At 49.1% G+C, this 16220-nt stretch overlaps 2 protein-coding genes across 5 annotated transcripts; both read left to right on the top strand.

Moving 5' to 3' along the window:
- Window positions 1-2176: 2176 nt before the first annotated feature.
- HEXIM1 (HEXIM P-TEFb complex subunit 1) lies at window positions 2177-4286 on the top strand. Its single transcript, XM_007180167.3, has one exon. The coding sequence runs from the start codon at window positions 2859-2861 to the stop codon at window positions 3900-3902; it is 1044 nt and encodes a 347-aa protein (XP_007180229.1). The 5' UTR covers window positions 2177-2858; the 3' UTR covers window positions 3903-4286.
- Window positions 4287-10450: 6164 nt separating this feature from the next.
- HEXIM2 (HEXIM P-TEFb complex subunit 2) lies at window positions 10451-15855 on the top strand. Of its 4 annotated transcripts, none has more exons than XM_007180166.3 (4): window positions 10555-10820; window positions 11215-11309; window positions 12336-12446; window positions 14857-15855. In XM_007180166.3, exons 1-4 carry the CDS (start codon window positions 10703-10705, stop codon window positions 15643-15645), a joined length of 1113 nt encoding a protein of 370 aa, XP_007180228.2. In that variant the 5' UTR covers window positions 10555-10702; the 3' UTR covers window positions 15646-15855. The 4 variants fall into 4 exon arrangements, with proteins under 4 accessions (XP_007180227.2, XP_007180226.2, XP_007180228.2 ...); XM_057535637.1 differs by having other exon boundaries at window positions 12333-12446; XM_007180165.2 differs by lacking the exon at window positions 11215-11309 and having other exon boundaries at window positions 10451-10820.
- Window positions 15856-16220: the final 365 nt, after the last annotated feature.

Below are 16220 nucleotides of genomic sequence, written 5' to 3'. Positions count from 1 at the left end.
CAGGAGTTTCTTCACTTGCTTACTGTGGTTTGATGGCCTCTCTACACATTACCTGAGTAGCAAGGATGACATTTTATTCACCATTGTGCCCTTCTATCCGATGTTTGCTAAGTGAAGAAGGGCCTGGGGTACTTCCCTGGTGGTCCAGTGGTTAAGACTCCCCACTTGCACTGCAGAGGGCCAGGTTCGTTCCCTGGTTGGGGAACTGATATCCCTTATGCTGTGTAGTGCAGCCAAAAAAAAAAAAAAAAAAAAAAAAAAAAAAAGGAGGGGAGAGGGTAAAAAAGGAGAGAGAGAGAAAAAAAAAGAAAGAAATGACCTGAATTAGGCTGAAGCTGCTGGGGATGAAAAGGAACCAAATCTAGCATTCTTACGAAAAAAAAGGAATTGTGTTTGTGACAGAAAGAAAAATGGCACGGGGTCACACACAAAGACCTTCGCTTTAGCTGAAATTGCCACTCAGTTGTCATGTGACCTTGGACAAGTCAATTTCTGAGATTTCTTATCTCTAAAATGGAGACAATAATCCCTACCTTGCCTAACTCACTGGGCTGTGGTGGGGCAAATGGTTGTGTGTGTAAAAGAACGTTGTGCGGTGGGAAGTGGTTGGAATGTAATACACGGCAGCTGAGGAAGAAATAGTAAGAACAGTAAGAATAGAACGGGTCACTGTGCGTGTGGCAAGTGGGAGACACTGAGATTTCGGGGAGATTCTAGGCCTAAGTGATTTGGGCGGAGGGTTTGGGCTACTCCCGGCCCCTGTCCTTTGGGCGGGAGCTTGGAATCTGGAGAATTTTCACAAGGAGCCTATGTCGCCGCCCCCCTCCACCCCGCCATGAATCTGTCCCACAGTTCTGGGCCAGAATCCCCCTGCCTCCATTTCTGGGCAAGGCTTCCTCCTCACGGAAGCCTCTGGCTCTGCTTCCCTCCCGGCGTTGCCCAGCGCTCACTGACGAGGAAGAGCGTCTGTGGATGATTCCCCCTTCTCTCTCAACTAGCCAGGGTTGATTATTTCAACTCAGTATTAACTTCGAACCCCTCCCCCAACAAAGAGGCTCATCAGCAGCCCTGGACTCTCCTGTCCGGGCTCAGGAAAATTTCCTGGTCGGTTCCCAACTGAAGAGACCAAGACGGCCCCAGAAGACCATTTTCTTCGATAGAAGCTGAGGCCCGGGGAGGGGGAAGAGGGGGCGAGGCCTTACAGGCCGGGGTCTCGGGGGAGCCCAGGGCGCACACCCAGTGCTTCCCGGCCCACGCGAGAGCCTCGGTCACGGCCCACCATTTTGCACTGGCCCCTGGGGAGGCGGCGGCCCAGGACTACGCTGGGGCTAGGACTCGGCCACTTTCGGCCAAGGGTCCCGAGGCCAGTCCGAAGGCGGACGTCAACCGGGACTCGAACCTGCTTTCTCATTTTCCGAGGCCTAGTCCGAGGTTGCTGCCCTAACGCAGTCACACTGTCCCTTTAAGGCGGCACTTTTTATTCTTCATTTGTTTACTTCTTCATGCGCTTTTTTAAACAAAAATGTGTTCACAATATCCTTCCGCAAACGTCAATCCCAGTCACTAACCACACACCTTAAAGACATTCCTATCATTTTAAGAATCGAGAATTATTAGCCATGGGCCAACATCTCTCTTTACAGAATTAAATCCTCGTTTACACTTTAGGGACTACTTTTTAGGAGTAAACCATTCTTGCTTTAGCTAACAAGTGTTTATGACGTTCAGAACCTTTCCGCTGAGGACAGAATACAATAGTAGCCTTTAAAACGCACCTTTTCATAAAAATATTCTGTGCGGGCCCTCATAGGCCATCGAATCTTCTCTTATTCCTGAAGCACAATGGTATGGTCCAGAACCCGCCCCATCTTCTCTGCGATCGGCCTTCCTTCCTCGGCGAGACATGTGCCTCTTGACCAATGGGCGCTCACGTTTCTCTAGCGAGGGATAAGCGATGGAGGGAGGTGGCCTGGAAGACGCCCCCGACGCGCCCTGGGATTGGCTACGTCGCACGGCGCGCGAGGACGGCGGGCCTGAAAGATGGGAACTACGACTCCCAGCTTCCTGCGATGGGGACTCCGTTACGCATGCGCGTGGGCGGGGCGGACTGTCTTCTATATAAAAGGGGCGCAGAGGGCTGGGAGGCAGCAGTTGGAAGTTGGCAGGTGGAGAGGCAGGTTGGGAGGGGAAGTTGGGGGAGGAGGCGGAAGAGGAGCTGTCGGAGGGGGGAGGAGGGAGGGAGGAAAAAGAGGAGGAGGCGGAGGAGAACTGAGCTGAGCAGAGCATCGAGCCAAAGGGGAGATGAGTTTGTCTGTCCTCGGCTGAGGCTCCGGCCGGGCCTAGGGAAGTGGGAGCACGGGTTGGAGCGACACCCGTGGAAGTGGGAGGAGGTGGCTCTGGGACTTTAACCCCTTGTGGGCTCTGCGGCAGGGGATTTAACCCTTTGTGGATCCGGCCCCTCGGAGTCAGCGTCATCGGGTAGTTTTAACCCCTTCGGGGCTGGGTTTAACCCGTTGGATTTAACCTAATCTCCTTGCCCACCAACTCCTTGATCGCGGGGGCGCTCTGCGGGGAGGCTTGAGGCCCACCCCTCTGCACAATACCTACTGTTCCTGCTGCTGCACCCCCCTTGGACCCGCTAGCTGGCCGCGCTGTGGGCCCTTAACCCTTTACTGACTTGAGCGCCCCCAAATTGCAGTTGGAGTTTGCTGACAGAAGGATTGGCTGAAGGCATCACTGCAGGAATTACAGACCGAAGAGGACTGTGTTGGACATTTTTGAAAGAAAAGAAAACCCTTTTTTCCTTAAGGACTTACAGCCAAAATTCTTCAGACTCCGAGAAGAGGATTCTATTAGCAATGGCCGAGCCACTCTTGTCAGAGTATCAGCACCAGCCTCAAACTAGCAACTGTACAGGTGCTGCTGCTGTCCATGAAGAGCCGAACTCTGATCGCCCCCCAGGCGCGGAGGAGCGGGTGCCCGAGGAGGACAGTAGGTGGCAATCGAGAGCGTCCCCCCAGTCGGGTGGCTCTCCGGGGCAGGGCGGGGAAGGGAGCCTGGAGCTCCAGCCGCCTCCCGTGCAGACCCAGGTCTGCCCAGAATCCAGCTGTCCGGAAGCGGGTGAGAACGGCCAGAATGGGGACGACTTGTCCGCTGGCGGTGCCCCCCAGCCGGCGGCGGGAGCGGAACAGAGGCCTAAGGCCAACAAGTTGGGGGCTTCTGCCGCAGGGGGCGAGGAGGCGTGGGGACAGCAGCAGAGACAGCTGGGCAAGAAAAAACATAGGAGACGCCCCTCCAAGAAGAAGAGGCATTGGAAACCGTACTACACGCTGACCTGGGAGGAGAAGAAAAAGTTCGATGAGAAACAGAGCCTGCGAGCTTCGAGGATTCGAGCCGAGATGTTCGCCAAGGGCCAACCAGTGGCTCCCTATAACACCACGCAGTTCCTCATGGATGATCACGACCAGGAGGAGCCGGATCTTAAAACCGGCCTCTATCCCAAACGGGCCGCTGCCAAATCTGACGACACCAGCGATGAGGACTTTATGGAAGAAGCGGGCGAGGAGGATGGGGGCAGCGACGGGATGGGAGGAGACGGCAGCGAGTTTCTGCAGCGGGACTTCTCGGAGACCTACGAGCGGTACCACGCGGAGAGCCTGCAGAACATGAGCAAGCAGGAGCTCATCAAAGAGTACCTGGAGCTGGAGAAGTGCCTCTCGCGCATGGAGGACGAGAATAACCGGCTGCGGCTGGAAAGCAAGCGGCTGGGCGGCGACGACGCGCGTGTCCGGGAGCTGGAGCTGGAGCTAGACCGGCTGCGCGCCGAGAACCTCCAGCTGCTGACGGAGAACGAACTGCACCGGCAGCAGGAGCGAGCACCGCTGTCCAAGTTTGGAGACTAGACTGAAACTTTTGGGGGGGAGGGGGGCAAAGGGGACTTTTTACAGTGACGGAATGTAACATTATATACATGTGTATATAAAACAGTGGACCTTTTTATGACACATAATCAGAAAAGAAATCCCCCCTGGCTTTGGTTGGTTTGGTAAATTTAGCTATGATGTAGCTTGTGTGCTTTCTCCTGTTCTTTAATTATGTGAAACTGAAGGGTTGCTTTTCTTGTTTTCCTTTTTAGGAGTTTTTTTCTTTTTTAATGTGTAATTTGACCAATTTATAAAGCATTTTTCTGTTAAAAATCCCCTCCTTAAATGGAGCTATAAGGTGGCCAAATCTGAGAACCATTAAATTCATTCTAGTTATAATAAATTTAATATTTGTAAATGTAATGTAGTTTCAGTGTGATTTCTAGAGCTAATTCAGAATAGTACTGATATATGTGATTGCGTTTTTGGGGGGGGGGGTAAAGGAATCATCTAATTTGTCCATTTTCAAAAAACAATCTTTAATGGGAGAATTTTCAATTTGCCCAGTTTTCCCTTGAATGGGTTTTAGTGTGCTACAATACACAGTTCCGGCAAAATATAAAGATTTAATTATCTTCAATACTTAAGTATGCTTGTTTTCTAGTGCCTTGGTTTTCTTTCTTGATGCTGGAGAAATAAACCAGTGTTGGGTGTTTGGGGAGTAGAAAGTAACTACAATCAGCAGCTTAAAATTTTAATTCTGCTTCTCAATAGCCGTTCAAAAGTCTATTAACAAAAACGTAAGCCTAATTTGGCAGTTTGTCAGGTTAGACAACTGACAGCCTCATTTCATTCCTACAAGTGTGTTTTTAGTAATTCCCCTCTCCTCCCAATAAGGCTGGAAGGAGTTCTTGGATGCCTGGAAAAGGCTCTTCGTAAACCTCTTGCTTTCTTAGTGCAAGCAATGGTTGGATAAACTTGTGAGGCAGCTCTTTATGTTAAAATATTCAGAGGTAGAGAATATTATATTTATAGAGGAAATGGCCATTTGGGGCATTCCAAGGACTTAACCTTAATTGTCCAATACTTAGGTGCTCCCTATACCAAAAAAAAAAAAAAAAAAAGGAATAGAAGCTGTCCACCTTTCCATGAGAGTCAAACTAAAATTAGAAATGCCCCCTCACTGCAAACCAAATGTAAAGTTTCTGGTTAAGGAGCTAAATTAAGTCCTTAGGGGCCAAGTGGGAACCGTGCACCTTCCCTATACAGCTGCTATTCTCTGTCTCCTAAACTACTGATAGCTGCTTAGTCCTTGAGTAGTTATGCTCTTGAAAATGCAGGGAGGCCCTGGGAATTAATTTCTGCCCCCAAGTCAAAATAGTAAGAAATTGTAAGATTGTTCCCTCCTGTCACCATGATTAACCCAGCCCATCTTTACCTGCCCTGTGTCAGTGTTTCCCTAGAGCAACTGCATTGTTCAAATCACTAGCACAGGGGTTCCTTCACATGGGGCCTTAGAAACCATAGGGGGCCTTGGGCTCCATGAACCCCATGCAATTATATGTAGACTTGTATTATGTGTACATTTTTCTTGGGAGAGGGTTCGAGAGAATCATGAAATTATCAAACTCCTTGAAGGTTAAGAACCCCCGGGAATAAAACCTCCCATTGGGAAGCTTGCTTTTGCAGCTAAATGAAATAGTGGAGGTGGTGGGAATGTCAACAGTGAAATGCACCTTATGATGCATGAGGAGCATACACAAATCCATGAATCAAGGGAAATTATGGCAGTTAAGACTGACTCAGGGCCTTCAAAGCTGGACTGAGCTGGCCCTATTCTGGCAGATGGTCCACTGGAGGCGATGTATGATCAGCTTTTCCTTTGGCCTAAAAATTATATTAAAAGTCTATTTTGAAATAGTTTTTAATTTTCCTTCTGCCATGACATCATGCAGCAGTCCCAGAAGCAGCAACACTGCCCTCTGCCTTCACAGTGCACAGCAGAAGCCTCATTTTGACTGAACTATATAGGTTGCAGCAGTGATGACCTCTGATTTCAGAACCTCTTCTTACTTAACAAGATGGATTTAAATATAACCATCTTGTTTCCCCGACTATTAGAAAGACTCTTAGTGCATTTATCATCAGGAAAAAAGTGTAAGTTTTAGGAGACATTCAATCCAGTCTTGAAAAATATATATTTAGTTTTAAGTAACTGTCATAAATTACTTTGATTTACCTTGAGATATGCAACTTTCTGTCTGAATTTTGCTTTCAAAGGCACCGACATTTTACTGCGTTTATTGCATTTATGTTCTTAGAATGATGAGATTTGTGCAAAATTTCAGTTTTCTATCAACAGTTTCTAGATTGAAACACTTGACTAACATATTGCTCTAAGGGCAGAGAGAAAAGACTCTGAATTACCTATACTAACAGGATCATGACAAATGATCCTCAAGTCCACTCTAGCCTTTCACTAAAGGCTTTTCTGCTAAACATTTTAAATGAGCTGCTCCAAAGATCATGCTTACACATTAGCAATTTCAGTTCTCTTTCTTATACTGGGGCCTGGATATCCAGCCAGGGTAAAGCACTTCCCAAATTTTGGAGACAGCTGGCTGGACTGCTTAATCCTCCTTTGAGTAAGGAAAACTTTTCTTGGGCTAGCCTATAACCTAAAGTGGCCCTCAAGAGACAGAGCCCTTTAGATTTCAGTTTGCAGGGGAACAAGCCAAGGAGCTCCAGATTGGTTTAGTTCTGAAAAATGGACTAGGTATCTCTAAAGAGAGGAAACATTATAAAATTAGACCAGACTAGGAGTCAAAAACCAGGCTCCTAGTTATACCTTTGACAAATACTAGCAGTACAACCCTGGACACATCTCTTAAACTCTCTGAGCCTCATTCTTCATCAGCAAAATGGGGCCGTGCCTACTTCACGTAACTGCTGTTAAGTATTAAAGGAGACAGAATGAAAATAGGCTATCCAAAAGTAAGGTACCATTGGTATTATTACTGGTTCTTTTTAAGACCAGAGCAGATGCCCATTTGATCAGTATTTTAATTTTCACTTTGTCCAGAGTAAAATAAAAATCCTTTGCTTGGGGAAATATAAATAAATATACTTTACCCCAGTGACTTCAAAAGTGAGAGAAATCAAAGAAGGAATCTACAGAAATAAACAAAATCCACAACTAAATAGTCTACCTTCAGAAAACCACTGTTTAGTCAAATATTAGGTAATGTACTACAGGTGTCCCCCTGTCCACTTACACCACCAGCAGGAAACAAGTATTCACAACAGTGTGACAGAAAAGCTGGCTAGAGTTAAATAGCACTGTACTTGTACCTAAGTACACCTGAGTTTGTGAGTTTTTTTAAATGATTTTTCACATTTCTCAAGCAAGATTATTAGAATAAAATTCCACTATCCTTTCTCATGTAAAGTGTAAATGGTTGTTGCTAGAAAAAAAAACTAATTTTTAAAAGTAAGTGTCAAATTCAGGCCCTGAAGAGTGGGATCTGCTGACCAAAGGCTAATAGTCATACTCTGTAAGTAAGACAAAATATATGGTCTAGGAGGCGAAGATTCACTATTTGGCCAATTTCTGCCAGTTGTCTTTGAATGCTGGAAAGCATACAACCTCATTTCATTTCTTGTTGAAAAAACAAAGGCTGGTTTTAGACAGATCAATAACACAGCTCTCACAAATCCTCCTGAATAAAGTTTTTCTTGGGCTTTACTTAGAGGCAGTTCAATTATGACAAATGATGTAACATGGGTAACAGCAGGAATAATCCTAGCAGTTTACTAACAAACTTCTGCACACCAACAAAATTCTTTCAAATGGTTGAGCTGGTACCAGGAACTGTTGGTAAGTCTCCTGAAACAGCTAGTGTGATTCTTTCCCTCAATACAGCACCAAGAGCAGTTACATTTGGCTTAAAATTTTCCAAAAAGAGCAAAAATTCAGAAGAGTATTGTAAACCCTCATCTGAAGGCACATTCTATTTGATACATCCACTGACTGTGTGTGAAGTGTTAAAAAGCCCTGGATCTACGGTGAGCAAAAAGGATATTCCTGAAGGAAAATGTGGGAGTTGTAGTGTTCCATGCACAAGAATTTGAGAAAATGACAGCATCACTGCTCTCGTAAACTACTGAGTAGAATTTGTCCTAGACTCCAGAGCGTCAGAGGAGAAGATTAATTTGAAGTTCTGAAGTCGGCTTTAAGCACGCAATTCTGCATACCTGGATAACTCCAGGACAACTTTCAGCAAAGGCAGAAGACCAACCAGAGGATGGAAAGGAATGTCTAGGAGGTTAGTTCTACCCTCCTCTCTGGGTCTTACTAAAAGTGCATTTAAAACGGCAAACATTTGAATTTAAAGAGAGAAAAGACAGAGAAGAGGATGGTGAGGGCTAAACAAAGTAAAAAACTAACTGGAAATCACATAGTTCAGAAGCAAGTATCTTCATCCTGAAGAGGAGGACTGCTGCAAAGAATTACTCCTACCTCTGTCAATGAATGCTGCTCACACATAGCCACTACTCCCAGGAGGGGGCCATCAGGCAAACGTAAAACATCCAGGACTTGCGGTAACAACTGCTTGGTACCCTGAGACTGACCCTCGTTCAACCTATTTGGATGGCCCGTGGCAACCAAGGCCACACTTTGGTAAGGCAGGCCTCCCAACTGCCCCCAATAACCTTTGAAGCAGAAGTCCTAAAGTTCCCAAGTAAAGTTAGAGCAAGTAAATGTTTACATAGCCACTGAAGAGTAGTTACTCAAGGTATTTGAGGGAGGCTGCATTGATACCATTTTCAAATTAGGAAACTGAGGCATATAGGGTTTGTAGAATTTGTCATAAACCACAAAGCAACTCATCTGAAAGAGAGCTGAGGAGGAAGGTGAAGGTCTAGTTGAAAGTTAGATGGACAATAGACTCAGCAACAAAATGGCCAGTTTGGCCTCATCTTCAGGATTTGGCCTCTAGCCAAGCCAACCAAACCTGTGGTAGCACACACAGAAATAGAACTTGGAGTTCCTAACTTCCAGTGCTGTGTTTTGCTCAGTAGATAACCAAGGGACCATTGATTAACTGATTTTACTCCCAACTTTTCTTATCAAGGAATGGAAAAGCTTACGGGTCAACCTTAAATATGATAAGCTTTCATTTTTAAAAATGAGTACCAAATTTCTGCACCTGGTACAGTATTCTCCACTTAGTAGCTTCCAAAGGTTTAACTAGATTACTCCACAATGGAGGATGAATCACAGTCTGAGATCCTCCGCCATTAAATTCTTGACAGAGGAACCACAAAGATAATCTTTAAAGCCCCTTTCAGCTATAACTATTTAACTCCTACCAAGTTAGTGTCAGCTTTTCCTAACTGGCATATTCTCTTGATCTGAACAACAGTGTGAAGTGAACATGACATAAGCCAAGTCAACCCACAGCATGAATCAAGTGTCCTGAAGCTTTATTTAGGATAAGTGGTTCAAATTTTAGATTAACCTGAGTCAAAGGTGATCGTATTTTTGCAATCCAGTTCTAAGACTTTCTCTGAGAACATCTTGGGGGCAAAGGGAGAAAACAGTTAAAGCTATGGAACTGTCACTCTTACAACTTAAAAAAAAAAAATCACTTTATTAATAGGAGGAACAGGGCTTCAGTTCTGAAGAAACTTTGCTATTAAGGCCAAATGCTTAGGAACGATTTGACCATCTGTAATCAGCAATGAGACGCATCACAAGGTACCCTCTAAGATAAAGCTCACCGCCCACTCTCCTAATTCCGAGTCTACCTAGGCATAATTGCAAGTGACCTTTTAGCAACATTAAGCTACCCCTGACCTATGAATCTCTCTGAATTTAGATTTCAAGCAGTAAGAAACAAAATGGTTTCATCTGCAATTCAAGAAAAGAATTTCACATCAAACTTCAATCCTTAAGAAGCTGCTACAGCTATAAGGTTGAGTGTTTATTTTTCTCAAAGTAGGTTTCCCCTGCTCCCCCAAACGCCACATATATGAAGTAGCTCAAAACTGCAATTTCTATTTTGGTGGCCATCTGGGATCCACAGAAGTGACTTTCAATTACTTGGAATTTCAAAATAGAGGTTCCCTAGTAACAATGCACCAGTGGCAAAATACTCCCCCATTTTGTTTCGTCTGTGGGAGAAAAGTTCTTTAAACTGGAAAGAATTTGTAGCCTTATAAAGACTACATTGGAATTAGTTCGTTTTTTCCTTTAGGAGGGCGGCCATCTCCAAAAGTTTTGGTAAAAGTTATGGCTCAGATTTCAAAATGCAAACAGATGTTCCTGAAGCATCCGAAATGGGCCACTCCATGTTTATTCCCAGAACCGTGGCGACTCCAAGTTGTTTTGTGTCCCAACTCTGCAAAGGGCAAAAGCCCAAACCCCTTTGGTGTCAAACTTCAAGAGAAGTGGAACAGCACACTTTTGGAGTTTCCCAAAGCGGCTGGCGACGTGCGAGATCAGGTCGTTCTGAGAATCGGGGCTGGACAGGAGAGATCTCGAGGGCAAGAGCGCTCAGAGATTTCCACGTGCCCCGATCTAGCTGGTCCCTGGGGAGAATTAGTGGTTGCTACAGTAGGAAGAAGGCTGTTCCTGTTCACAGCCCTGGCCGCGGGATGGCCTTGGTGTACGGGGGGAGATGGTGGGTGCACCTGGCTCTCTGCCCTCGGAACCTCCAGCTGACTGCCACGCCAGAGGGGCGCGCGGCCGGAGCTGCAACCTCCACCCGCCCCCGCGGCGCCCATAGAAGTGGGGGTTCCCGCTACGCCGGGCCTCGCCGCTATACCCAGGCCGCATGGGGGTGGGGAAAGAACTCAGCGGAGCTCGGCCTCAGGATCTGCGCCCCCGTGGAAAGAGCAGAGGGGAGTCATTTCACCCGGTCTCTCCTCAGCTGGGGTCTCGGGAAATACGCGGTAATTACCCAAGAACCCCGCCCTCTGTGAGAGGCGAGGCTGCGGGGCTGCCGGGATGGTTTGAGGACCGGGCCCAGCCAGAGAGACTCCAACCTTCACCCCCCCCCGCGGTCCCCGGTCCCACCCCCCGCCGTCTCCCGGCGCCGCCACTTCAGGCAGCCCACTCGGCCCGGCCTCTCCCCGCGCCCGGACCACCCCCCATGGGGTGCTCTCACTGCGCAGCGAGTCCCTCCGCTGCCTCCTCCCAGCCCAAAATGGCGGCGGCGGCCACCGATCCTTCTCGTCGCCTTCCTCTAGGGCCGAGGATCCCTCCGCGTCCAAGCCCCTCCCCTCTCAGCCGGATCTGTTTTCTGCCCAGTAAAGATTAACGCCATCAATGAACTCTTTAATTGAGCTCGGATAGGTGGACCGACTTGTGCTTCCGCACAGCTAATCGTTGACGAAAAAGGGAATATTGGCAGGCGAGTGGGCCAATCAAAGGAGGCATCGGTGAGCGCGGGACGCCGCTCGCGCAAGGGTAGATGGGTTTTAGAGTTTTCTGTGTGCTTGTTGACGTTACAGGCTCTTGATCCGCCTTCCCCAGCTAGAAGAACTACAATCCCCAGCAGGCACCGCGCTGCCAGGCCGGGGTGGGGGGGGCCTCCCCCCAACCTCAGTGCCTGAGCGGCTTGACCAGAGCTGCAGCAACTGCAGCAAGAGGTAGGGCTGAGGCGTTGGGAATTGCACAGACAGGCGGTCGCACAGAAAGACACACAGATGTAGTCCTGTGCATAGCCCCTGACAGCAAATAGGTCAGTTCCGCCTTTGCAAAATCTCCTTCCCGGATCATTTCCCCTCTTCCAAGGAATCCTTCCTTATCCCTGTTGGGTTTCCCTCCCAGCTGCCTGTAGTGCGAAGACTTCTCCTTACCCTTTCCTCCGTTTCCCATCCTGAGAAGAAGGAGGGAGGCAGGCCAGGCCCTGTAGATGAAAAGGCCTCAGCCCCAGGCTGGGCCCAGTCGTGTTTTTTGAGGTGTTGACTTCTGGAGCCCAGCCTGGGGAGGAGGTGGGGGCCTGCAGTCAAGGTTGGGGCCTCTGGAGGCAGTGGGGAAAGGACTCCTCCTCGGGCTTGTCGGAGCCACCGACCCACTCCACTCCCAGCCTGTCCAGGTCATTGCTGTGTCTTCGCCTCCCCAGGCAGTCTTTTCCCCTCTTTGGTTGCTGGGGGAACAAAGCTTAGGCCTAGCTTCCTAACTGCCAGCCTGCCTCAGTGAGTTTCAGGAGAAGAGTATAGGATCTAAGCCCTGGCCTGGGGCCTGAGGAACAGGACTAGGAAGATGGCCCCTTAATCCCCATTTGACCCCTTGCTGGCTGGAGGTGTGAAAACCAGGCTGGAGGCGGCCCTTCATTTGAAAATGAGGGTGTGCAGGTCTGGTGCTACAAAATGGCTGCTGCTGCCTTGGTAAAAATTTGCTGGGTAGCCAGAGTCTTCCTGAAAATTCTCCCTCGGGACTTAGGTTTCTATTATTTAAAGCAGGTGTCACTAGTTAAAAGGCATCTGCTGAAAGATTTGGAACAGAAGAAGGTGGCTACTCCAAACCAGACCAACTGTAACACAGAGTCACCAGCAGCCCTGGAGGAGGCTAAGGTAAGCCCCACTCTCCCAACCACCTGAGTGCCCTGAACACGGGTCCTGCCAACTGGGATCCTGGCTTCTTGTCTCAGATGTGTTAGTGGATTTGGAAAACCAGTATTTTTAAATGAGTCCCCACTATGCGCTGAGCAATATGGCAGATGTTAATTCTGCGCTATCTCATGAAATCCTAGTAGCCATTCAGGGTAGAAATTACTATTTCCATTTCAAAGAAGCTGATGTTCTGAGAGCTGACATGCCTTTTCTAGAATCATGCAGCCAGCAAGCAGAAGACCCAGGGTTTAAACTTAGCGTCTTGAACAACAGAACCCTGCCTTGCATTTTGTCTAGGCTGAGAACCAAGTCTGAAGCAGGGGGAAGAGTTTGAGCCATCGGTTCATAATTTAGGATGGAGGTTAGGGGGTAGGAAATCACCCAGGAGAGAGGGGAGAGACAGATTGTATCAGGCCCTCAGAGAACATCACCTTCTGATCTGGCAACAGGAGCCCAAACCCTCCCACCCTGTGCTCTCTCTCACTGGCCCCCACCTTGCCCATTCTTCTCCCTTAGTCCACAACTCCCTATAGGTAAGGGGGGAACTCTAGTCCTCTGATCCACCCTGCCTAGCTACTTCCAGTAAATTTTCCAGATTTATTTAACTTGGAGTTCATGGCATGTCAGGGCCTGAAGGTTCAGAGAGGGCAAATGACTCACCCGGGATCACACAGCTTATCTGCAATAGTGGTAATGGTGGAAAGGGGACAAGCCTTCAGGAGGGAGGCAGCATGTGGGGCTGAGGGGCAGGGCTGGCTTGGGTGGGGGGAAAGATCATGGGGGACATTCGCTGAGGGCTGGGAACGGGTGAATGATGTGCGCACCGAAGCAAGACCCCCTGCCTCGGACTTCCCAGCAGCCTTGCCTCTTCCTGGGTGGGGCAGAAGGTCTCCTCAGTTGGCCCAAGACACTGGTGGAGACAAGGCCTGTCACTCTTGATTGTATTGTTACTTTATGACATTCTCCCTGCAGGTAAAGTAACAATACAACACAACAAACAACACACATGTACACACACTCCAACGTACCCCATCCCAAATTATGAAGAGAACTTTGGGGTCTCCAAAACGCACATTAACACACCTCCAACTCTTACAGGGCTGCATACACCCCTCAGTACACTCCCTACACTCGTGTAGACCCATGCTCAGATGTCTCTGAACCGTGTTGAACATTATAAAACACTGTGCCAGTGGTGGTGGTTATTAGAATTCCCCAAACCACAAATTTCCAGCAATTCATTCTCCTCTCCCAGACTCAGTACTCCCACCCTCACCACGGCAGAGATAAACAGATGCCCTGAACACACGCACTCTTGACAGAATCCTTTCCGCCTCTTAGATAAGGTGTAGAATTCTCTGGGCTACAGACTGGAGATTGGCCCTTCCTCTCCCTAGTGCTTTCCTGCCCCTCATGTAGAAGAGTGATACCAACTTGTGCCTGGAATAAATACACTCCATTCACCCTAGAATGACAGAAGCGAGAGTCTCATGTTCCAGTATCTTTTGGATTCCCCCCACTTCTGGGCTTATGTCATTTAACATATATTTATTGAACACTCACCTTGGGCCATGCTTAGCGACACAGTGGTGAGCTGAACAGACAGGACACATTCTTCTAGGAGAAAGACAAGTGGTAAATGGTAATGTGCTAAATGCTAAGTGGGACATTAACTGTCACATGACAGGGAGTCACTGGGAAGGGGAATGGGGGCTACTTAGATAGGGTGGTCAGGGAGGGCCTCCCTGAAGAGCTGACATTGGAACTTAACCCTAAAGGATGAAAAAGAATCAGCTATGCAAGTAGCTGGAAGCAGGATTGGCAACATGATTTGTGGGGTCAGTGCAAAGGGCTCTTAATTCAAAAATTACTAAGAAGTTCAAGACAGTGACAGCAGAGCATTAAGCAAAGCATGGGGCTTTTCTGAATGGGGGCCTCTGGGGGACTGTACAGGTCACTTGCAAGGAAACCAGCTCTGTCTGAAAGATAAGCTTTCTAGGAAGAGGGAAGAGCAAGTACCATTTGGGCTTCTGATCAACCAATAATACATCAGGAGCCACTTCCCATCCCATTTGAAAGAGTATTTATTGAATGTCTACTCTGTGCCAGGTACTGTTCCAGGCATTGAAATTACAGAGTGAAATACACAGGCAAGATTCTGGCTCTCACCATGAGTTTGCTTGGGGAGGGTTGGGGGACAGACAGTAGACAGGTAAGCCCAGAAACAGACAAATGGTTGTAGAAGGTGTGAGGCTAGAGAGGGACCAAGTGAGCTGGGTGCGGGCAGGTCGGCTTCAGGCTGGGTGAACAGAGGATTCTACCATGGGACAGGCCATCTGTGATCTGTCCTCCTTTTTTCCTCTCTCTTTAGATCTCTCGTGTTCCTGGGAGCCCCAAAACATCCCCTGAGCCTCATGACCCTGGAGGTTCCCTGCCCCTGACACCCCGGATGGAGAGCCACTCAGAGGAGGAAGATCCTCCTGGCAGTGGCCTAGGCTGGAACGGTAGGGGTCCCCGGGCCCAGAGCCCAGGGAGCTGCTCAGTGGAGGCCGTACTGGCACGGAAGAAGCACCGCCGGCGGCCTTCAAAGCGCAAGCGGCACTGGCGGCCCTACCTGGAGCTGAGCTGGGCCGAGAAGCAACAGCGGGATGAGAGGCAGAGCCAGCGGGCCTCCCGGGTCCGAGAGGAGATGTTCGCCAAAGGCCAGCCCGTGGCACCCTACAATACCACCCAGTTCCTGATGAACGACAGAGACCCCGAGGAGCCCAACCTGGATGTGCCCCAAGGGGCCTCCCACCCAGGCTCCAGTGGGGAGAGTGAGGCCGGGGACAGCGACTCGAGGGGCCGAGCTCATGGGGAGTTCCAGCAGAGGGATTTCTCCGAGGCCTATGAGCGCTATCACACTGAGAGCCTGCAGGGCCGCAGCAAGCAGGAGCTGGTGCGCGACTACCTGGATCTGGAGAGGCGGCTGTCACAGGCCGAGGAGGAGACGAGGAGGCTGCAGCAGCTGCAGGGGTGCACCAGCCAGCGGCCCTGTCGCCAGGTGGAGGAGCTGGCCGCCGAGGTAGAGAGGCTCCGGACGGAGAACCAGCGGCTTCGGCAGGAGAACGAGATGTGGAACCGAGAAGGCGGCCGCCGTGGTGGGGAGCCGGGCACCTAGGGGTGCCCCCCCATCCAGGCTGACCCAAGGAGAAGGTCCTGTTTTGTACACACTCAGGCCAGCCGAGTCTCAAGGAGGCAGGTCTCAGCACCCCTGCGCCCCCTGAGAACAGCTAATTTAGGTTCCGGCTTCCATCTTGTCATTTCCACAGTTTGTTCTTTGATGTCATCTTATTTTTCACAAAGGAATTAAATGATTTTGGTGAGATCACATGGGAGTGGCTAGCATTGATTTCACTAGGGCTGCTCTGAGAATCAAAGCACTTCCATCGCAGAGAGGCCTGGGGCTGCCCCCAGCCTGGGAGGACAGCAGACCCCTGCATTGGGGGCTTCTCAGCGTCTCCAGAATGCCTGAAATCTGCTCTGTATATCTGGGGGCCATCAGACTGCTCTGAAGGTTTTAGAGAGGGGAAGGCAGAGGCGGGAGGGTTCTCTGTCAGGAGTCACCAGGTTCAGCCAGAGCCTGACTTAAGATGCAAGATTGCTGTGAGGAGCTGGGAACTTCCCCTGGAGGAGAGAGGGCTAGGCTCAAGTCCAGGGGTTTCTTCAGGGTTTGTTCCCAGGCTCCCTGTATTT

This window comes from Balaenoptera acutorostrata, chromosome 20 (assembly GCF_949987535.1).
Source record: "Balaenoptera acutorostrata chromosome 20, mBalAcu1.1, whole genome shotgun sequence".
NCBI classification, from domain to species: Eukaryota; Metazoa; Chordata; class Mammalia; order Artiodactyla; family Balaenopteridae; genus Balaenoptera; species Balaenoptera acutorostrata.
The sequence above is the reverse complement of the archived record's forward strand: the minus strand, read 5'-3'. Positions and strand labels throughout refer to the sequence as shown.

Coding starts and splice junctions, on each gene's coding strand:
- HEXIM2 (XM_007180164.2), top strand. CDS start 10,524: ATGGCCTTGGTGTACGGGGGGAGATGGTGGGTGCACCTGGCTCTCTGC. Junction 10,821..12,332: donor GGGGTCTCGGGAAATACGCG/GTAATTACCCAA, acceptor TATTATTTAAAG/CAGGTGTCACTAGTTAAAAG. Junction 12,447..14,856: donor CAGCCCTGGAGGAGGCTAAG/GTAAGCCCCACT, acceptor CTCTCTCTTTAG/ATCTCTCGTGTTCCTGGGAG.
- HEXIM1 (XM_007180167.3), top strand. CDS start 2,859: ATGGCCGAGCCACTCTTGTCAGAGTATCAGCACCAGCCTCAAACTAGC.